Here is a 24229-nt window from a genome sequence, read left to right as displayed (position 1 = left end):
AATAAGTTGTAATCCTTGGTAGAATGGAAAACACATTTCATGCTACCATTCTCGGTAGAATGGAACATGGTATCCGGCTTTGAGTCGATGATGTAAATGTAAATCAATAATATGACGTCATTATCAGATAATTTGTCCTATTGAAGTGCATTTACAATTAGTTGTTTAATTTTTATTCAATATGCATTGAAAAATGTTATAGTTTTTTGAAAATTATTCAGTTGTTAAGCAAACTGACTGTATTTTTAATTTTAGACGTCATTATTTGTCTCCTCTGATTGTCATCCGGGGGCCATCTTTCCTTAGGTTACATTTATGACGCTTTCGCCGCATTTCATCATCTTTTGGTAACAGTTAATTTGGATCATTTGGAATTTGGATAGGCTATCGGCATACTTTGTAGCATTGTATTCGATATTTCGGCACGGATGTTTTTTGGGGGGAAGGGGTGGAAGGGGATAATTTTATGATAGGAAGTTCTAGGTAAGACTCTTGTGCTACTTGGCACACCTTGATATTTGCAATTTTCTTCAGCCTCTTTTCTGTTAACTTTCAAGTGAGGCAAATCTATTTTTGGGTTTCCTCCTTTACTGCTTTGGTGTCTAGTGCTTCCCACAGGTCAATGATTGTACATCATATTCATACCTATTACCTGTGTTATCTAATGATGGACTTGCTGACAACGTCACCTATTGGCTATTGCCATTCGTAAACACATTTTCAAATTTAGAGTTAAAAGTTGGCACAGTATAGGTAGGTAGGTACGGTAGGTATACCTATATTTGACTCAGAGCTACCTGCTACATGCAATTATGTTTATGTTCAACCTGCACTATAATTATGAATGATGTATGACTATGAACCTCCTATCTATATTACTATTTGAGGAGGGTGCGTCTGTCCGTTACCGAGGTCCCGACTTGGTGCTGCTTTGCGTGGACTACAGGCCAGACCGTTGCACCTAGCCCGGTGAAATTTGCACAACTTATAGATCAAGGATGCGCGACGTGCCTTTGAGGGGTCTCAGCTCGATCGGGTCGTTAGTGAGCGCGTGGCGCGTGCCCAAAAAGTGCAAATTCGCGTCATAGACTTTACATGTGTAAATCGGCGTGCGAAATCGGGCGAAAACGGCTAATTTTGGCCGACACGGGTCCAGTCCCCGTGCAATATCTTGGTGACCAGGGATCCGACCGGCACGGGGAAAACAGCATCGTATACAGAATTGAACGGGCTATTGAATGGTGTGCAATGCAGAGGATAGCACGCGCCACGTGCACCCATGTTGGTACTTTTGTTGAAAAAATTGCGGTTTTAGACGGATTTTGGAATTGATTTTAATTTTAGGCGACCGTTAAACGGAGCGAGTTGGAACAACGCCTGTTGGCAAGAGAAATGTACCGCCTCTCATATAAAAATTAAGAAAAGCTGATTGATCCAAATCAAGGTGGTGCAAATCACGGGAGAAAATGGTGTTTGTCAATGATGTGTCACTTTATTAATTACACGGCTTTTGCTGCATAACCTGATACCTTTGGCAATTAAATATGATACCATTGGATAGAGCATTCAATTCTGTCCAATATTCACTCTTCATTTTTGCATGATGAGCAACAGAATTCTTAAAAAATGTAAATGTTCCGAACCATTACATTGTCATTTTAGCGAAATTCATCGATGGCCCTCAAAAGACTTCACGTCAGTTTTCCAATCATTCTATAGAAGAACGCATGATAATACGACACGGGCACCTCGATGCGATGGATCTTTTTTGTTTCACTACAAAATGTTTTGCCGTCAAAAAGCAATCGAACGAAATGGATACCAACCAAATCGACACAGACCAACCCAATACCCACGGGTCAAAAATAACCCTTCTTCGCGTTGCGGAGCACGCGGGTAACCCTAGTCCCCTGCCAATTTTGATGACATGTTTTGCAATTTGCATATTGATAATGGAAATAAGTTTGAACTTGAGCTTATTTAATAAATTTGTAATTTTCAACCAGTTTTCCGAATATGTCCGATGTGTTTGTCACTTTTCCGTCCGATTTCCGAATCGGAATTCGGAAATTTTCGGAATTCCAAAATTTTCGGTTCCGATTGACACCTCTAGTAGGCACCCGCTGACGTCATCTTTCAAGGTCACCGATGTAAACAAACGGCTAACCATTCTTCTATAACCGAAGATTTGTTGTCAATAGTCAAAGTGGTTAAAAATCGGTTCAATAGCCTTGGTTAAAACACTATTCGTTAGAACTATTTATAGTCACCGTGGTTAGTACGAAGTAACTGACGGGCAGGCGAGCCAGTAATTATATTTTTCATTCTATTGTATACGGCCTCGGCCGGTGGGTCCTTTGAGCCGTGCTTTGAGCATCTCTGCCGATGTTTTTGTGCAGTGGACGGCGTCATTTCAGCGAACGCCGAGAATACGCGCTTATCGACGATTACACGCGTACTTTCGGCGGATGCCAATGTGCAGTGGACGGCGACCTTAAGAGTTATTTTAGATAATATTTTATGAAGCCTTTACCTGCCTTTACCTAGGCGTTATTTCTTTTTTATTACCTGAAAGAATTATTGAACGCTTGTCTTCAATGTAGGGTGCTCTTTGATTTGAAAGGGATGTGACAAATGACAATGCAACATGGTGCATTTTCTGAAGCTGTCAAGCTCAACCAGTAACCTCATAATATAAATCAGAAATAGGAGCCAAAAAGTTATATTATTATAGTTATATTATTGGTTATTCTTATATTATTATTATTCATCATGAGCCTCAAGCAGAGCTTCAGCCTTTTAAGAAGCTGTCAAGCTCATGATGATGAAGGAACAATTGGTACCTATAATTAGTATTCTGTACCAGAGTGCAAACTCCCCTTCTTATGATGGCAAATGATAAAACCATTACAGGTTTTCAAAGGCTTCACCACTTTCAATGTTGCTGGGCATTCTTTGCATGATTTTTACATGCTAGACTGGTTATCAGAATGTAAGATTAAGGATTTAAAATTTCATATTTGAATTTGAGTACTTGAGATTGAGCTTGAAATCACACAGCCGTGGCCACAGCCGTAGCCGTGTTCTTGGAGATATTTGCAGCCGCCCCGGCCCACAGCCGTGGGGCTGCAGCCAGCCGCGGCTGCAGCCGACCGGTGCAGACCTCTACCTGACGGTGAATCAAACCTTTTCGATTCAACACATTTTGTTTGATTCAGTTCAATCGATTCAATCACGAGTGAATCGAACACCAGGCTGGTATGGATGCTGAGCGGTCTACCCTGTGGCTGCCAGATGACTGAGCGACACCGGCTGCGCCTGGAGGACCTGGCTTTGCGCCTGGTGCGCCTACTGGCACTGGACCGATTCGGCGACTACGTGGCCGATCAGGTGGTGGCACCGGTGCGCGAGACGGCTGCACAAGCGCTGGCCGCCGCGCTGCACCTGCTGCCGGTGGGCTCCGTGCTGGAGCTGGCGGCCGTGCTGCTGCTGCTGCTGCGCCGACCCGAGTGGGAGGTGCGCCACGGCGGCCACCTGGCGCTGCGCTACCTGCTGGCTGTCCGCGGCCACCAGCTGCCGCCCGAACGGCTGCGCACCCTGCTCCAGGCCGCCATCCGAGGTGAGCCAATGTCCGTGACCTTAGCGACGTATACGCATTACGCATACGTATTCAGCGACGAATTCAAATTTACTCAGAACTTAAGGTTGAATCGACCATGCTGAACACGAATATGACACTTATTTTAACCTTTGACGAGTTCTTCATGTTTAACCCGCGCCCTGGTGGGGTCTGTTTATAACGCGACCTGGTGGGGGGGGGGGGTATTTTTGCCCCCCCCCCCTCATATCTCCGAAACTACTGGACGGATTCGCAAAATTCAAACGGCGTTTGAAAGGCCCGTCAAATTTGATAAAGGAAACCAAATTTCATTGACCTCGGGGTCACTGATGACGTCACAGGTCAGGCCAAAGATGAAATGTTTCGCCGTTCACGGGTCTTCTAGGGAATGCGCTATAGCATCGAGGAAAACGCGTTTTGTCGAGAATCAGCGATAGGGCGTCAGTTGCCCAGTACATAACTATGTTGCTATTAGAGGTCACTGGCAATACCAGGTCAGGTCACCAAGGGTTGATGAACATGAACAAGGGGCACATGAACCCAACTTTACTAAGGTTGTGCGATGCATGTTTTATGACCAATTTTTCATTTCCAACTCAATGGTGTTGGTTATAAGACCATCAGGTACTGCTAAGGTCACTGTCTGGGGAAGGTCAGATCAAGGTCAGGTCAACAAAGGTCAAATTTTAAAGTTAATGGTTTTGGCTATTGATTCGATGCACCTCGTTACCGGGAGTCTAATGGTGGTCTTTGTTTTGCGTTACGGGATCTAGAATTGCAAAAAATTGAGTTAGAAAATTTGACGTCATTAATTTTGAACAGTTTTTTTTTTCGCTATAACCCTATTAGTGGCAGGGGGGGTTGTTTTTATCCACCCCTCAGGTTTTTCGGGAATATCTCTGAAACCGCTGAAGCTACGATGCTGAAATTTTCTGACTTTTCCTAAAACTAAATTGGGCACATTCCCTGAAAATTTCAAGTTCATAACTTTACCAGGGGCGGCTCCAGAGCACTGGGAATTGGGGGGTCCTATTCGTGAAGCGAGTCATTTGGGCGAAGATCACGATGCTGCACCAGTTTTACGAACAGTGAATGAAAGGTATCATGTGATAACATATACAAAGTTATTGTGCATCCTCTTTTGACACGTTTTTGCTATAATAGGCGGGCCCAGGCGTCCAAAAAGGGGGGTTATTTTTTACCTCCCAACATAGGTGCCCTGACACCGCCTATGCATGACCAATACAATTTTAGTCGTTCTCTCATGAGAAAATTGTAACATAACAAGACCATTGCCACCCTTTTTAGAAACAGTACCAACAAAAACCTTATTTACTATACTTTTTGTGTACCCCCAATCTCAATGATCTGTATCCGCCTATGATTTTTGAAAATGCATATTTTTAGGATCCATGTGAATTCCTGGTTCATTCTCTATCGATCGGCAAAAGTTGCGTTAAGATTGGTTCAGAAAACTGGCCGTGATAAACAGTCTAAAATGTATCTGCAATTTGCCCGTTTTTACCCCCCTCTACCCCCTATTGACATTTTTTAATTTTATTTTTTTTAGAAATGTAGATCTCGTTGAGCGAAATCGAATGCCGTTTGAATTTTGAAAATCGGCCCGTTAGATCTCGAGATATCAAGGGGGGTCGTAAACAGCCCCCCCTGCCACTAATATGGGGTAGCCAGGAGCCTGCCACTAATAGGGATAACTTGGCCAAAAAAAGAGGTATCGATCTCAAATTTGGTATGTGGATAGAAGGTGGTAAGGACTATCACATACATTCCGTTTTTTTTCGAAATTCAAAAAACTTTTTGGATTTTTCTGCTATAATATTCAAAAAAATATTTTTTTTTATTTTTGGGGGTCAAAATCCAAAAATTTTCCAAAATTCGAGAGAGCAGTTTTGTAGCGCTGTCAATTCTACAGCTTTTCCCATCTTAATCGTTTTTCTGTATTTGCAAAGCTTTATGCCTGATAGCGTTTGCCGCGAAACCCTTTTTTTGGTCGAAAACGGCAGAACATGACGTTACTCTGACGTCATTTCCGGCCAACATATCGCGTAGCCTTTGGAAATTTGTTGGGTCACAATGTGTAAAATTGATGTCCGGGAGGGTACTGAAAGTTTAGTGACGATCGGCGCAGCGGTTCTGGAGATATATCGAAAAGTCTGGAGGGGGCAAAAAATAGCCCCCCCCCCACCAAGGCGCGGGTTAAAGTACGATTTAAATGACGGGAAAGCGCATAACGTCGTGAAGATAAAACCCCATCAATTTCCAAATGTGTAGAAAATGTAGAGCCATCGAGATCTAACGTCCGTGACTGAATCCAAGTTCGTGACTATTTACCTTCAAGTTTAGAATCGGTTTAAATGATGGGGAACCGCATCACGTCGTGAAAACGTGAAAATGAGGCCCAAAAATTTCCAAATGTATGCAAAATGTATGTTTAAACCTTAAAGGTAAATAGTCACGAACTTGGATTTGGTCACGGACGTTAGATCTCGCCGAACACTAAATTTTCTACACATTTGGAAATTGATGGTACTACGACATTGAGAGGTACTCCCGATGCTTACCGGAAGAATAGATGACAGTAAGAAGAGCATATGCTGCACGAGCTCCACTGTGCTCCGTGGCGAAATTCATCCCTCGACTTGTTCTGAAACAAATCTACTTGACATACGTACGATCCCTAGTTGATTATGGAGATGCAGTCTTTCATGACTCCCTTACCTTTAGAGACTCTTTAAACATAGAAAGGGTTCAAAACAGAGCAGCAAGGCTTATAACCGGAGCTTTTCGAAGGACACCAACAAATTCACTGCTAGTAGAATTAGGACTTACAATATTGCATACAAGAAGAGAAATAAGCACACTTAAATTATTTCACAAAATCAAACACCACGCGCCTCGGTATCGATTAGACGTTATCCCCGGCACAAGCTATGAACACACTCAGCGTGACCTCAGGAACTCTCGAAGCATTCATGTACCATTCAATCGCTTATCTTCCTTCAAAAACTCATTTTTTTTCCTTCGATCATTAAAGGATGGAATCGACTGTCAGAACAAACTAAATCAATCAGAAATTCTATTGAATTTAAACAAACCTTAGAGAAGATGTATGGGGTAGCGAAACCTTTGTTTTATTATAGCTTGGGAACTACGGGGGATAACATTTTGCACACTCGCCTCAGGCTCGGTATGCCCAGCTTAAACTCTCATTTGTGTCAAATCAATTCACCTTTGGTAGATTCACCATATTGTAAGCGCAATTCCCTTACAGAATCAGTGCCCCATTATTTCTTGTGTTGTCCGCAGTACACACAAAAAAGGAAGAGCCTGAAGCATCGTTAAAGGGACTGTCCCACCTTCAAAAAATTGCTTTGATATACTGTTCTTGTGTTGCAAGACATAGATTATGGGCCCCTTTACACGAAATTGGCAAACATTCGGCCCATAGTTGGCTAATTGTTTAAAAATTCAAATTTAAAGCTTTTGGATCGATTACGTCATATGATTGTTTTTTTTTTATCGGGCAAAGTTTTTTTCCTAGCTGCCAAATCGGTGGCACAAAGTTTTGTTACGCTTCTGCCGCGAATAGTACAAACATTGCGCATGAACTCAGGAAATTGGTAAACATGTTCAATGTTCATGGAAAGGATTGAAGAAATGAAAATTGGAAAATTGAAGCTTGAACTTTGTCCAGGAGAAGGTTGCAAACTGCAAAGAATATCAGCAAGGCCTTATTTATCATTTTTAAGAAGTTATAAAATGCTCCCTAATAAGCAAAAGCAAGATAGGTATTGATGTTTGATTATTGATGCTGCCCACAATGTCTTGGGCACATGGATGATGGAAGTGAGCTCAACTTCAATAATCAGACCTAAGAATCACAATGGATATAGCCATGAGCCAGACTGCAAAGTAGGGCAATTTTGTCTAGATTTTGTCAGTGCGGACTCCTTCGTCTGGTGCGGATTTAAGTGTGGTGCGGTGCGGATTTGGTTTAGTGTGGTGCGGATGTAGTGTAGCGGGGTGCGAATTTGGCTTGCTGTGGTGCAGATGTGTAGCATTGTGGGGATTTGAGGTCAGTGCAGATTTTGACTGGCCATTTTGGGGTTTGGTGCATTTTTTGTGTTCTCTCAGGCCTCAGCCCCCTCTGGTGTGAATGTTCGGGCTCTGTTTGAAGGGTTTGTGTCAATTTTGAGCTTGGGAGTTGGGCCAGTGCTCCTTGGCAACCTGCGAGCCATACTCTGCAGTACTGGCCTGGGCCCATGAGCAAAGTAATATAATATAGTCTGTTCAAGATTCAATATAATAAGTCTGCAAAACACATTCCAGCAATTGTAATTGAAGCAGAATGAATTGTAGTGAACTGCATTTGTATTTTTGTTGTGTCTGTGAAAAATAATAAATATACCTACCTATTGGAAAAATCGTGGCCTTTCAGCACATTTGGCAGAGTTGTGTGACTCTGATTTAGTGGCTCATGTGGAACGCAACGAGCTGCGGAACAAGCTTGAATAGCATTTTGCCTCCGGGCTATCTGCCAGAAACATTTCATCTGCATAAATTTGCCTACAGGCAAGTCTGACAAATTTGTGGATTAACTGGGGTCCTTGTAAGCCTGCATATTAAATTCTAGCCCACCAGCTCAGCCCTATTCTCAGTTTCAGCATTCAGCATGATAACAGTTCTGATCAAGTTCTGATTGTCACCACTGAGACACCAATGGAGTCCTCTGAAGTTTTGCCTTTTTATTAGATTATTTGTAAGAGTTTCAGCTACATTTACATAGACCAAACGTTTCACTCTCAAAGATCTGCGACCCACCCCACTAGTCCAGTAGGATGCCTGGCGCGCAAACAGTCCAGCAGTGAGCTGCCAGCTGGTACGCAGGGCAGCAGCAGGCGGCGGCAGCAACAGCAACTAGTGAACATGTCTTGGACTGCAGCCACGACATGATCTAGGCTAGCATCTATTCAATTTGTCCATGTACAAGTACCACAGCTCCTGCCCGAGGTCGAGCAAGTCAGGGAACTGATCACCTCCAGCCCAGGCGTGGTTCACTGACTCAAGACATTTCAACTGACCAGTCAGAGTTCATGTTTTGCAACTTTTATCCAAGTTATTTGTAATTGTAATATTCTAAACTGAATTTTAGGCATGACTTCATTTTTCAAGAGCTACACAGAACACGCCTTCCCTGTACACCACGTCTATTGTCCTAACATTAGTCAAATAGTTGCAAGAAGCGACTTGAATGCGGAACCTGCCTGTTTTAAAGCCCTGTTGTCTGTTGGGTGACACTGCACAGAGGTAAGGATGGGGTGTGATTTTGCTGCTGTTTCAGTTTGTCAGGTGCAATATGTGTGTCAATGATCACAAAGTACAGGGTGTCTCAAAAGTTCGTTCACATATTTCCCATGCCAATAAAGCATATAAGAACCGGCCAAAAGTATAAGGTTTTGGTGTCTGTGTGTACACTAGACAAATATGCATGCTTTGACAACTGATTAAGAAGGTTGGAAACCAACCCCTTTGCTGTATCTCCAAAAATATTTGCCCATACCGATTTTTGTTGCTCCGTCAGCTGCCGGAGGCTGATAAAAGGTTACCAGCTTTCAAGCTCTTGCAGGGGAATCCCCTGCAGTTTCTGCGTCGGATTTAGTTTTGACTAGCTCCCCGGCAACATCTGATTTTCCCTGAAAGCCGACAGCTTGCATCGACACCATTCTTGAGTATTTTGTAGGCATTCTCTGGCGCTAACTCCTTCATGAATGACTGGCGCCGACATCCCAAGCGCCATTTTCCTTTTCAAAACGACCCCAGTCCTGAACAAACGGGAAGTGCCAGGAGTAATTTTTCGCATCATATGGTAGCAGAATGTGTCGGACGTCTGTTTCTCAGACACATTGTGCAAATTTTGCAAATTCCAAGCGCTCGTCATTCCCCATGCCAAGACCTTCGCTCGGTTGCGGACTGTTTTCCTCGGGAGATGTTCTGCTTTGTTAACAGCCCAAACCTGTCCATCGTGTGGTTTTATCGGGATTTTGTGTTTAAAAGAAAATTATTCGCTGCAGATCTGCCTCTTGAAACTTCGTTAGATAAAATTTTACAATAACTGACACTTTTGGAGGGTCAGGTGTCCTTGGCATTGACGATTTTTGTGTTATTGTCCCCAAAAATTAGCGTTATAGATATTATAAACAATTTTAAATTATAATTTGTCTTTCAACATACCCGACTTTGCAACCTACATTTTCGTGCCTGACCCATGGTCAGAGGTGAACCCTTTTTGTGAGCTCATGAAGGGTCGAATGCACTTGAAAACAATGAGACTGCTTGAGGAAGGTTGTCACCAATGCCCATGCAAAATTTCGACGGTTAATTTCTTGTTGATTCAGAATTCTTGACAAAAAAGCATGGCTGGTACCTGTGAACGAACTTTTGAGACACCCTGTACTCTTAAAGGTTTAAAAAATGCACAGCATGGCCTAACAAGGCACATTACCTAGGTTTTGACAAGCAGCGCAGCGACTGTGGTACAAAGGCCCAGTCCCATGCTCATGTTAGTAGCTGGATCTGCTCCCAGGAAACAAAGGTAAAACACTATTGACAGCTTTAAGATGAAATCTGCAGGAAAACTAAGCCATCTATAAAATCTAACATAAGCTTAAAAGCACAACAGAGCATTTCTTATTCAACATGCAGCACTTCCGCTTTCATCCGCCATCAGCAACTCAGTTCAAAGAATGATACATTACATCACTAAAATTTATTTGAAAACACCTCTGCATGGTGTTTACACAAACAACAGTTCTTTACCAGGCATGGTCGACCTCAGGCCACCCACACTTCAGCATACAGGGTATTATCAATGTTTAACGGCGCAAGGTTAGTCGTCTTGGATGCTCAGAAATAAAAAGGTGAACATTCATTGTCTCTTCCTTAGTTGTCACCATCAATAGATTGTGGACTCCTCAGAGCATGTCTTGATTATGGAGTTGAAACAGCAGTGAGCAAATCATTTATCATTTTGATACTATGATTAATTTTAGAGAGTTGCACACTTGAACTTGACACCTGCCATTGATAAGTTCATGGCTCTTGCATTCTTCAGTCACATTTAGGACGGCCTCTAAACTATTTAAATACAAAAATAAAAATACTAAAAGAATTAGAAGACCATTAGAATTAGTTTCGCATATCAGTTTATTTCTCCACCTCGTGGCACCGGAACGAATGGGCGCTGTTCCAAGATGCGTTGTTATTTTTCAAGGTTTCGATAAAAACAAGTCGACAGATACAGAAACTTCGGAAAAGGCGGAAACGTCACAGGTTTTAAGTGCCAATACCAATACATTGTGGCACTTATTTGCACAGATGTCAAAATCAAACACAAATTTCTTTGCGATGAAGTAATTGCTGGAGAAACGGTTTTCACGGCTCTGATTTTCAAAGAACGCCCGTCAAGATGGCTATCTCAACTCAATTCTAATGTTAAGGTGGGACAGTCCCTTTAAGACTTAACCCGCGCCCTGGGCCCGATTTCACCAAGTGAATACATTCTTGGTGTACTTTGGAAAAGTACACCGACAAAGTACGACGATAATACTATTCTGTTTCACCACAGGAATATATTCACTACGCCCGCTTTTCGTAGTTTGAGAGCCACCGGCGCGCATGCATACATCTTGTCGGGGACATCTAACTTACTATTCCAACAGGATCCGTCTGTCTGTGAGTGTGTGTGTGTGTCCGCCACGCCGTGTAGTGGGTTCAATTTGTTACGGCTACAGGGCAGACGGTACGGCGTAGGGGGTTGAAATTTGCACACCTTATAGGTGACAGAACGGGTCAGCGCCTTTTCTAGGTTCCGACTCGCTGGGGTGCACGGTTCGCGCGTGGGGCGCGCCGGAAGAACGCCAATGAAATTTTGATCGGTTCGTAGATCTTCATTGAGAGCCGGGGTCGACAAACTTTGTGAGCTAAATCATGCCGATCGGCGGCGGGTGCCTCGCATTGGCGGATCGGCAAGTTATTAATTTGAATGAAAAGTGGCGAAAAAATGTGTTGATTTTCGTTCAATGGAAACAGTTTGTGATACGAGTATACAAATGCACCGTGTTTGCCGCAATGCGCCACTTTAGTGACAAGGCGCCATTTTTGCCGCAAATCGCATAGTTTTGTCAAATATAGTCCGATATGGGTGCAATTTGGTGCCAAGATACATGCTCAATCGCCGGGTGAAAATGCGCCGCGTTTGTCGCAATGCGCCACATATGCCACAAAACGCCATTTCCGACAAATACGATTAAGCGTAATGGAATGGCACGAATAAGGGCAGGGCTGGGAACACTTGAAGTCTGATATTTTAGTACTGATTGGATCCAATTATTCTGTGACCTGACATGACCCGGCGGTGTTGGTAGGGGTAGGGTAGGGGTAGGGGTAGGGGTAGGGGTAGTGGTAGGAGTAGTAGTAGGGGTAAGGGTAGTGGTAGGGGTAGTAGTAGTGGTAGGGGTAGTAGTAGGGGTAGTAGTAGGGGTAGTGGTAGGGGTAGTGGTAGGGGTAGGAGTGTGGGTAGTGGTAGGGGTAGGGGTAGATGTAGTGGTAGGGGTAGGGGTAGTGGTAGGGGTAGTGGTAGGGGTAGGGGTAGGGGTAGGGGTAGGGTTAGGGGTGGAGGCAAAAGCAGAACAGTGGCCCGGGCTGATCCCAGCGGACGAGAGGTGACCTATGTGACCTGGCCTGACCCAAAGTGACCGAGGCTGACCCCTTTGACCCGTCTTGACCCTGTATCACCCAAATTTCATCCAACAACGCCCTCAGAACAGTTCTTTTTTTAAATTCTCTTCACGTGTTCCGTCCATATCTATGCTTCTAGACGACACATCGACATGAATCAAACACCATTCGAAAGCAAATTGGCTGGTGCTGTATTTTTTTTCTACCACGCAGCAAAGCAAGTGGCGCAGCCGCTTGTCTAACTTACTATTCTAACAGAATCCGTCTGTCTGTGAGTCTGTGTGTCCGCACATCGTGTAGTGGGTTCAATTTGTTACGGCTACAGGGCAGACGGTACGGCGTAGGGGGTTGAAATTTGCACACCTTATAGGTGACAGAACGGGTCAGCGCCTTTTCTAGGTTCCGACTCGCTGGGGTGCACGGTTCGCGCGTGGGGCGCGCCGGAAGAACGCCAATGAAATTTTGATTGGTTCGTAGATCTTCATTGAGAGCCGGGGTCGACAAACTTTGTGAACTAAATGCATGCCGATCGGTGGCGGGTGCCTCGCATTGGCGGATGGGCAACTTTTTAATTTGAATAAAAAGTGGCGAGAGAATGTGCTGATTTTCATTCATTGGGAACAGTTTGTGATACGGGTTTGCAAATGCACCGCGTCTGCCGCAATGCGCCACAATTATCTCAGGGCGTCATTTTTGCCGCAAATCGCACAGTTTTGTCAAATATAGTCCGATATGGGTGCAATTTGGTGCCAAGATACATGCTCAATCGCCGGGTGAAAATGCGCCGCGTTTGTCGCAATGCGCCATATATGCCACAAAACGCCATTTCCGACAAATACGATTAAGCGTAATGGAATGGCACGAATAAGGGCAGGGCTGGGAACACTTGAAGTCTCATATTTTAGTACTGATTGGATCCAATTATTCTGTGACCTGACATGACCCGGCGGTGTTGGTAGGGGTAGGGTAGTGGTAGGGGTAGGGGTAGTGGTAGGAGTAGTAGTAGGGGTAGGGGTAGTGGTAGGGGTAGTAGTAGTGGTAGGGGTAGTTGTGGGGGTACACTGAAAACAATTCAACCCGTGGATTGCGAGTTGGCCCGAGTATCGCGGGTATTTTGAAGAAATTACCCGCTCTGTGCGAGTTTTTGCTGCCGGGTAGGCTGACTACCCGTTTAGCTTCCTGCGTTTCGCAGAGCATCCCGTTATCATCGTAGCTTTCACCCGCTTCACGGGTGTCAACGCCCGCTATACTCGGGTAAAACAGCAACCCGTCATGCGCGGATACATGAAACCTCCTCTGGCGGGGTCAATCACTCGTCCGCAGCGGGTTGTGGCCGCAGGCGTTACTCGCGCCCACGGAGTAAGCGCATCACGCAGGTTTTGCATCGTGTAACTCGCTGCGCCAAGGTAGGTGACATGCTATACGCAGGTTGCCTTGATCAGGCATGTGTCATGGCTGATGACCACGTGGACTTTCTGGATTTTTCTGCGGAACCTGCAGCAGCCTGCATACGCCGGTCCAAGGCCATGCATGCGCCGGGCTGCTTCAGCCCGCGCAACCCATGTGTTGATGATTTGTGGCGCGTTGTGTGGGCGCCTTCTCTTGTGTGACAAGTTGGTGGTAAGTGTTTCCTGAAGCTGGCTTTGTCGGCTGCTATACCTAGGTTCCTATGATATACCAATAGATATCCCACTGATGCACGGCATTGGTTTTGAAATTAATACTTTTGACTTCGACGCTCAAACGAGTGTTGAAATGTGACGCGCCACAATAGTCGCTTTTCGGCTCGGCTGCGTGCTTGTGCAGGCCTTGTGCAGGGGTAAGAGATGTGCAAGGCATGTGTAATCGTAACTGTAACAGCTGTGGGGCTGCGTTCTGTGAGTTAGGAGGGTACTTAACGGGCTTGGGACATTTGAATCATTGTTTGGATGACGTCACGTCTTGGCCGGCAGAATATTTCGCTGGAACGCTCAGCAGAATATTCTGCAGTCCGCGAATCTGACGCATTGTGGTGAAGTTTGCAGACCGTTCTTAGCACATTTTATTGGTAAAAATAAGCCTGGATAAATAAATCTTTCCCGATACAAATGATATATTTGTCCAAACTATTCCTTAATATTTAAAACACTATAGGCGGATTCATGTCAATTGTCTAAGATAAGCCTTTTTACTTGCTGTATTGAGTCCGCCGTCAGTTCTTCATTTTAATCTGATATACACCGACATTTCAGTCGATTTGCGTCAGGTCGACTGTGGCGCAGTTGGTAGCGCATCGGTTTGCAATATCAAAGATATCGGGTTCGAATCCCGGCGGGTTGGCGGCGTTTTCCTCCTTGAACGCCGCCACTGGAGGGTACTTTACCCTCCAGCTGATTTGGGCACCCTACCAGCGGATATTTGTACTCGCAGAAAGCGAGTTCCCAACCCACGCAGCGCAGGTAATACGCCATGTGTGGATTGTGTACCCGCTGCGAACGGGTAGGTTGCCTTCTGTGTGTGGGTTGAGTCCCCATCCTATGCGGGTTAGGTACACAATATACTCGGGTTGACAGCCTGCGATATGCGGGTAAACGCACCCGCTGGTAGGGTGTCAAATTAGGTGGTGGGTAGGTGTACCCGCCAGCAGCGGGTTTTACTCGCTGTACGCGGGTTGAATTGTTTTCAGTGTAGTAGTAAGGGTAGTGGTAGGGGTAGTGGTAGGGGTAGGAGTGTGGGTAGTGGTAGGGGTAGGGGTAGATGTAGTGGTAGGGGTAGGGGTAGGGGTAGTGGTAGGGGTAGGGGTAGTGGTAGTGGTAGGGGTAGTGGTAGTGGTAGGGGTAGTGGTAGGGGTAGTGGTAGGGGTAGTGGTAGGGGTAGGGGTAGGGGTAGGGGTAGGGTTAGGGTTAGGGGTGGAGGCAAAAGCAGAACAGTGGCTCGGGCTGATCCCAGCGGACGAGAGGTGACCTATGTGACCTGGCCTGACCCAAAGTGACCGAGGCTGACCCCTTTGACCCGTCTTGACCCTGTATCACCCAAATTTCATCCAACAACGCCCTTAGAACAGTTCTTTTTTTAAATTCTCTTCACGTTTCCGTCCATATCTATGCTTCTAGACGACACATCGACATGAATCCAAGGCCGTATAAGTTAGGTAAGATCGTCCGTGCTCGCTAATGTTACAAATCTGCAACACTACGGTGACGTCACCGGGGCATACGCTCCCTGGCTCCATCCGGACCCTGATGCGGCCGCTGGAATCGCTGCTAATCGAAAAATTACTTGTGCAATAGCGTTTTTAAATGACTTTAAAAGGGGGGAAAATATGATAGCAAAATAATAATGAGAATCCCTTGTCCTGACTGGGATTGTATGACCCCGCCACCTATCGGACAATGTCGTAATTAGGGTTGAGTTGGCGATCGCCAGGTGGCTTGTCAGTAAGCTGTCAGCCGGACAGGAGAGGGGCCGTCAGGCTGTAAACGCCAGATCCTGCTCAGGAAAATGCGACACGCTTAAGAACGGTCATTTATCTCGAAAAAGATGCGGTGCCCTGTGGTGATATGGCCCACATGACTCGGGACCCGTAAGCCGTATACGGCCTACGGGTCCCCTCCCGAGTCATCAGGGTCCTTATAAGGCCCCTGTGGTCACCGGCAGCTCCCAAGGCCCCTACGGACGCGATACATGCTTCGAAAATCGCTAGACAAAGGACTCAGGGGCGCAGCCAAGGGGGAGGGGCACACTAGGGCTTTAGCCCCTCCCAAATCTAGCAGGCGCCCTCTGGAAAGACGCCATCCAGGCGCCGAAGGCGCCCTGGATGCAGCGCCTTCCACGATCATTCTGTGCGCCGATGGCGCCTTTTCAGTGTCCAGCACTCTAGTCGCCCTCGACGGTAAGCCATTGCGACGTCATCATGCGGTACTGGCGCCCAGATTTACAATTTTATATCTCTTTGTGGGTGAAGATGCACCCACAATCCTGAAATGCCGGATATCCACTCCCAATCACCTGACCATCTAGCGCCCTCGGCTCACCTTCAGCGCCCTTCTGTCTGCTCGGCGCCCTTCTCATCTGTCGGCACCCTTCTCGCCCTTCAGCGCTCTCCTGGCCTGTCGGCACCCTCTTCACATTCGGCGCCCTCCGGGCAGACCAGTTAGCGCCCTCATGGACATTATCACACAGCATCCTCCTGATCTGTCTCGCCCTCCACACTTGTCAGCGCCCTCCTGACCTGGCAGCGCCTATCGTATTATAGCGCCCTCTTCACCGTACAGTGCCCTCCTGACCTGTCGCCATCCTCCTCACTGTATAGCGGCCTCCTAACCATACAAAGCCCTCCAGACCGGCTCCCGCTACGTTCAGCGCCCTCCTGACAAGTCGGTGTCCTTTTCACCGTAGACGGCCCTCCTGACCTGTCGGCGCCCTCCTGACCGTACATTGCCTTCCTCACCTTGTCCGCGCCCTCCTCTTTATACAGTGTCCTCCTGACCTGTCAGCGCCCTCTTCACTCGTATAGTGCCCTTCTCATCGTACAGCATCCTCCTCACCATGGGCGCCCTCCTGACCTGTCGGCGCTCTCCCCACCATACAGCGCCCTGCTGCCTTGTCGGCGCCCTCTTCACGGACAGCGTTCTCCAGATCTGTCGCAGCTCTTATCACCGTGCAGTGCCATCCTGACCTGTCAGCGCCCTCGCCTGTCGGCGACATCTTCGCGTTCAGCGCCCTCCTGACCAGCCTGCGCCTTTTGCAACGCATAGCGCCCTCATCACCATGCATCGCCCTCCCGACCAGTCAGCGTCGCCGTTCATCGTACAGCGCCCTCCTGACCTGTCGGCGCCCTCCTCACAACACACCGCCCTTCTGAGCGGTAAGCGTTCTCCTCACCATGCAGACAATGCAACACTTTACAATTAGGAAAGCGTTAAGTAGCCTTTGCTTAACCCTCGCCGGCACAGGCCATTTTGCGTCATTCGACGGCAGGGGGCTGGTACGACCCCCCCCCTCGCGCCTCTGACAGCTTCGTAACATGTTACGAAGGCACCAAAACTACTTCGTAAATGTTCAAATGGTTACTAAATTCGAAATCAGCTCCAAAAACTAGCTTAGAAACATGTAAAACTCGAAAAAGTGAACCGAGGTCACCAAAGGTCAATGACCTGACCTGACCTGGGTGACCTTGACATCCACCCTAATGCATAAGAGCAACATCAAATCACATGTTTGAACATTTGAAACCACGAAAAGCTTGCAAACGCGCGGCTAATGCGAGCCGACATACGCCGAATCGCGATTTCGGCCAAACATGGTCTCGGAAAGTAGGTCACAGGTCAAAGGTCATTTGGGTCAGGGTCATGAAATTTTCAGGGTAGGTGTACAATTGATCAATGCGAAGGTACTGAAAGTTTCGTCACGATCAGCCGCTTTTTACGCGAGTTATTCGCGAAAAACCTTAGGGGGATTGCATCAACTCAACTCCCTGTGCCGGCGAGGGTTAGTGATTTTAGGCGCAAAGTAGTAATGAAGCAATTTCCGGAAAGTAAAAGGATGACAACGTTTCCAGCGTTTCCGGAACGTTTCCGGAAAGGAACTTGTTTACAACCGTGACCCTCAAAATCGTATTCAGGGCCAAACTTGCGGGGAAGGCCAGCTGACAAGTGTACGCCCCGGTGACGTCACGGGTAATGTTAAACAGTCGGGCGCCCGGCACATAGGAAAGCTCGGGATGACAGCCCCCTGCATGAATCAAACACCATTCGAAAGCAAATTGGCTGGTGCTGTATTTTTTTTTCTACCACGCAGCAAAGCAAGTGGCGCAGCCGCTTGTCTAACTTACTATTCCAACAGAATCCGTCTGTCTGTTTGTCTGTTTGTGTGTCCGCACTTGGTCTCCCCAATATATTGCAGTTCGCAGTTTTGGTGAAATTTTCAGTGACATGGGGTCAGTTATCGGCGCGTGGAGGTCAAACGGTTGCGAGGAGGTGGCTGAAACTTGCGCACCGCGTAGACGACGCTTCGGGCGTGTGCCTTTGCTGGGTCTGCAGTCGGTGGGGTGCACGGTTTGCGCGTGGCGCGCGCTGGAAAAACGTCTAAGTCTCCATTGGTTTAACATGGGAGCGCTTCGGTGCAGTGGTAGATCTTCATTGAGAGCCGGGGTCGAAGAACTTTGTGGACTAAATGCATGCCGATCGGCGACGGGTGCCTCGCATTGGCGGATGGGCAGGTTTTAATTTGAATGAAAAGTGGCGAAAAAATGTGTTGATTGTCGCTAAATGGGTACAGTTTGTGATAGGAATTAACAAATGCACCGCGTTTGCCGCAAGGCATCACATTGGTCACAGGGCGTCATTTTTGCCGCAAATCGCACAGTTTTGTCAAATATGGTCTGTTAAAGTTGCAATTTGGTGCAAAGATGCATGCTCAATCACCGGGTGAAAATGCGCCACGTTTGCCACAATGCGCCACATATGCCACAAAGCGTCATTTCCGACAAATACGATTAAGCGTAATAGAATGGCACGAATAGGGGCAGGGCTGGGAACACTTTAAGTCTGATATTTTAGTACTGATTGGATCCAATTATTCTGTGACCTGACATGACCCAGCGGTGTTGGTAGGGTAAGGGGTAGGGGTAGGGTAGTGGTAGGGGTAGGGGTAGGGGTAGTGGTAGGAGTAGTAGGGGTAGGGGTAGTAGTAGGGGTAGTAGTAGGGGTAGTGGTAGGGTAGGGGTAGGAGTATGGGTAGGGGTAGTGGTAGGGGTAGGGGTAGTGGTAGGGGTAGTGGTAGGGGTAGTGGTAGGGGTAGGGGTAGTGGTAGGGGTAGGAGTATGGGTAGTAGTAGTGGTAGGGGTAGGGGTAGATGTAGTGGTAGGGGTAGGGGTAGGAGCAGTGGTAGTGGTAGGGGTAGTGGTGGAGGCAAAAGTATGTAGAACAGTGGCCCGGGCTGATCCCAGCGGACGAGAGGTGACCTATGTGACCTGGCCTGACCCAAAGCGACCGGGGCTGACCACTTTGACCCGTCTTGACCCCGTATCACCTAAAGTTCAACCAACAACGCCCTCAGAACAGTTCTTTTTTAATTCTCTTCACATTTCCGTCCATATCTATGCTTCTAGACGACACATCGACATGAATCAAACACCATTCGAAAGCAAATTGGCTGGTGCCGCAATTTTTTCCTACCACGCAGCAAAGCAAGTGGCGCAGCCGCTTGTCTAACTTACTATTCCAACAGAATCCGTCTGTCTGTGAGTTTGTGTGTCCGCACATCGTGTAGTGGGTTCAATTTGTTACGCCTACACGGCAGACGGTTTGTCGTAGGAGATTGAAATTTGCACACCTTATAGGTGAAAGAGCGGGTCAGCGCCTTTTCTAGGTTCCGACTCGCTGGGGTGCACGGTTGACACGTGGCGCGCGCTGGAAAAACGCCAATGAAATTTTGATCGGTTCGTAGATCTTCATTGAGAGCCGGGGTCGACAAACTTTGTGAGCTGAATGCATGCCGATCGGTGGCGGGTGCCTCGCATTGGCGGATGGGCAGGTTTTAGCTTGAATAAAAAGTGTCGAGAGAATGTGTTGGTTTTTTCAATGGGAACAATTTGTGATACGATTATACAAATGCACCGCGTTTGCCGTTATGCGCCACATATGTCCGAAGGCTTCATTTTCGTCGCAAATTGCACAACTTTGTCAAATATAGTCCGATATGGGTGCAATTTGGTGCCAAGAAGCATGCTCAATCGCCGGGTGAAAATACGCCGCGTTTGTCGCAATGCGCCACATATGCCACAAAGCGCCATTTCCGACAAATACGATTAAGCGTTATGGAATGGCACGAATAGGGGCAGGGCTGGGAACACTTTAAGTCTGATATTTTAGTACTGATTGGATCCAATTATTCTGTGACCTGACATGACCCAGCGGTGTTGGTAGGGGTAGGGGTAGGGGTAGTGGTAGTGGTAGGGGTAGGGTAGTGGTAGGGGTAGGGGTAGTGGTAGGAGTAGTAGTAGGGGTAGGGGTAGTGGTAGGGATAGTAGCAGTGGTAGGGGTAGGTTTTTAGGTCAGGTGAAAGGTCAGGTCACCATAGGTCATCAAAAGTAAAATGTTGCCTATTTCAACATTTTTTTTTCGAAGCACCGGCACACAACCCAACTCGGAAACCAATACAGCTATAGTGCAGCGGAAAAGCGCATTCGATAGCCCTTTCAAAGGTGTTTCCGTAACCTGTCCTCAGATATGACGCAAGGTTAACGGTTTAGTCTTTGGAGGGCAAAAACTTTAAAAATAGCCGTTTAACGAATTAACAATATCTTCCTGTAATAACTTTTGACTCAAGAGAGTCTCGACGTTACCTTTGCCAGCATCACGTTTCTGTTCGAGATGCGTCGAATGAACAATATGATGACTTTTAAAGGCAATTTTGAGAATTTGACCTCATGTCAAGTCATGACCTGACCGGGAAAGATCATATTGCATATCAGTCGATCCGTATCGTCGAGCTGAAAACAGCTGAGTTTTTTATCGCTCTAGCATGTATATCAAAAGTTATTTACAAAAAAAAAAAACAGCTGTGAACCTTTCATGACCTGGGATAACCTCTGGAACATAACTAATGAGTGGTCACAGGTGCAATGTTCTTATTAAGTGTGTTTTAATTTTATCTGTATCCCAATGCTTGAGATTGTCTAGAATGGCGCTCGTCCAAAAGAGATGCCTTTCAATTTTCTCCCATAGACTTACCTATACATAATAGAGGTCGCAAAGCTGACCTGACCTTAGGTCACATATCAAAATTCCGAGATATACTTTTCATGAATATTGTTGCTTTCATCAACTGCTGAAAGTTTCAAAGCGATCGTTCAGTCGGTATAGCAATGGTGAGCATTTGAACTTTTTATAAGGTTAGGTCACGTGGAATAACCTGGTGACCTGACCTTGCATCACCCGGGTCTCACATCTTTACAACATGTGCAGAAAAGATATATGATAACTGATAATGTATACTGAAAACGGCGGCGCTGCGCGCAGCCGTTTTAAAGATGTTTGCGAAAAACCTAGGGGGGACGTGATAACGCCCCCCCCCCCTCACGGCGTGGGTCTTAAACTCTCGATTTTGACGACGGTTTGGCGCCCCCGGATTGCCAGGTCGCCCCTATTTCAACTTGCCGCCCCCTTCCCGAAAATTCCTGGATCCGCCCCTGCGGTGTTACACTAAAGTTAAACATTGATCACAAGATACAGCTCATCCTCAACACATAAGACAGAGAACACTATGGTAACCCTCTCAAAAAAGTTTCGGCCATGGTAGGCAATGAGGCATAGCTGCCAGCAGGATCTTCCATCTGGGAACACATCAAGATGAAATTACATGAATCACACTTGCAATAAAAACAAATTCAGGTGGTACTTATGTTTCAAAAATCAGGATGAGAGAACGTGTACCTTTCTGAAAGCATGACAAGCATTACCAGAGGAGTAATGCATGGTTATTTACGTGACCTGTTAATCTTGGGTAGTTGAATGTTAGGGGCAAGATTACTTTACTACTCAGGTTGGTTCACTAGGGAAATAAAGGCGCCGTAGCTACGTCACGGATTTGGTAGCAATCTGGTAGCAATTTTTGCAGACATCAATGGCGCGCGTTTTGTTTGATCGTCACCAAGCCTATTTTACTGCACTATTTTGTTATTTCACTGCAATGTATTGTACATTTCATTTAATAACTAAAATAAAGAAATATTCGTAACCCAGCAAGTAAGTTATTCTTTGAGGCAACACTCTGTCAGCATTGAGCATTCAGAATGTGTCATTTTATAGACTTTCTCATATTACCTACTCTTGTGGAAAACTTTCTGAATCATGAAAAATGTATGCAGATATGCATAATTAATTAATTAGAACTTCATTTTCTAAGTTTTATAGAAATAAAATGTCACATTACATCATCATAAGGCTACCTGCCTATTTCATCCAACCAATGAAATATTTATTCAGCAGAAGGCAGGTACTTCTGAGTAGGTACTGATATTTCTTATCTACACCAATATTTCAGGAAAATGACACACACAAGTTATTTAAAAGTTCAGCATATAAAAGGGATGTTATGGCTTGCGAATGCGCACATTGAAAAACATCAGATAATGCTTTTGAACCATCTCATTCACCAGCACACATCAATCCGGCTCCTGGCTTCTGTCAAGGAAACATTCCAAAATAATGTATTATTTTATCAAAAAACGCACGAAGAAAACGCATAGTGTAGCCAGGCCTTTAAGGCCTGGCTACACTACGCGTTTTCTTCGTGCGTTTATTTGCGTGTTTGCGTGTTTTGCGTGATATCGTTCTAGAAAAAAGAACGATATTACGTGTTTGTGATGTTTTTCACCTTAAATTTTAGTTACATAAGAGTTATATTAGCTTTTGTATACAACCAAAGTAAAAATTATATTGTTTATAACTTTTTTCCTAGAACGATATTACGCAAAACACGCAAACCTGCAAAAACGCACGCAGAAAACGCATAGTGTAGCCAGGCCTTAACACAGTTTACCCGCTCCGGGTGTGAGGGAGGGGTGTGGGGCAATGAGGGCACTGACGTGGCGCCCTCGGAGGGCCGGTATGGGATTAAAGCTCAGCTACACTAAGGGCTTGTGTGGTGCCTTCAGTTATCGGTGGCACCCTCAGAATCACCGGCGTAGGGCCCTCAGAGCCGCCGGTAAGGGAGGCACCGGTGTGGGGCCGCCATGCAGGTGCCGGTGTGGGCGATCAGAGGTGCTAGTGTGATTCTCTCAGAGGCGCCGATGAGGGTCCTTACAGGCGTTGCTCCGGGCCCTCATAGACGCTGGTGTAGAGCCGTTACAGACGGGTGTGGGGCCTTTAGAGCTGCTGACGCGAACTCTCTACAAGCCGGCAGGGGGTCTCAGTGACCGGCAAGGGGTCCTTATTAGGCCGGCAGAAGAAGTCCTGCGGGGTCCTAAGAGACCGGCATGGTACTGTCAGACGCCGGTGGGGCCCTCAGGGTCACCGTTGTGGGGCCCTCAAGTCATCAGTGGGTGGCCTTTAGATGCGCAGGTGTTGTGTGGGTCCTCAGAGCCGCCGATATAGGGCTTTAATAGGCACTGGTGTAGGCACTCAAAGTTGGGGGTGTGAAACCCTCAGAGACACCGGTGTGGGCCTCATAGGGACCGACGAGGGCCCCCACAGTTGCCGCTATGGGGCCCTCAGAAAAATAAGTGTGGGACCATCACAGGTGGGAAATGCCCCTAGAACTTTCCCTCATTGGCCGGTAAGACCTCTCAGAGGCCAGTAAAGGCTGAAGCAGACTCTTTCCGCGTTCAGGAAATCGCATGCGAGAGCCTATTCAAAAACATTGTAATTCCTCTCGCATCAATCGCTCGCGGGAGGTGCGTGGGATTGATGCGAGCGTGCTTCCATGTATTTGAATAGGCTCTCGCATGCGATTTCCTGACTGCGGAAAGAGTCTGTTTCAGGCTTAACGGGCCTTTGGAGACCACCGAGGTGTCCTTAAAAGCCGTAAGAGGCCCTCAGAAGTCGGCGTGGGGCCCTTATGGAGACCTTAGTGTGGCTATTTAGGGCCCATGAGGTGCTCTAAAGAGCCCCACGGGGCCCTTCTGAGTAGAAATATGGCCATCGTTAACCCTCAGCGGTCAAATGGCGCCGCAGGGCCTCTCGGACCCAAGGGTCCCTTTGAACCCGATGGGGGGAGGGGAAACGTGTCCCCTTACACCCCTAGCTGTGCCACTGTTTTATATGCATCATGTCAGGTATTTTAGGCTCGCCCCCCCCCCCACTTGAAAATCGTTCCCGGGCCCCTGATAATATCAGATGTAATGTTAACACAAATATCGTGCATCTTAAT

General features: G+C 46.6%; 1 protein-coding gene across 1 annotated transcript in view; it reads left to right on the top strand.

The window, feature by feature from the left end:
* The window catches only part of LOC122366688 (TATA-binding protein-associated factor 172-like), a gene marked incomplete at its 5' end in the record, with an annotated part of 326392 nt that overhangs the window by 87717 nt on the left and 214446 nt on the right, over positions 1-24229 (top strand). Inside the window, one exon of the mRNA XM_043339202.1 lies at positions 3295-3619. Within this exon, the coding sequence (XP_043195137.1) occupies positions 3295-3619 (325 nt within the window). The remainder of the gene's footprint in view (positions 1-3294; positions 3620-24229) is intronic.

This window comes from Amphibalanus amphitrite, unplaced genomic scaffold (genome assembly GCF_019059575.1).
Source record: "Amphibalanus amphitrite isolate SeventyFive unplaced genomic scaffold, NRLGWU_Aamphi_draft 000824F_arrow, whole genome shotgun sequence".
NCBI lineage: Eukaryota > Metazoa > Arthropoda > Thecostraca > Balanomorpha > Balanidae > Amphibalanus > Amphibalanus amphitrite.
Note: the sequence above shows the minus strand (reverse complement) of the source record. Positions and strands in the feature narration are given on the sequence as shown.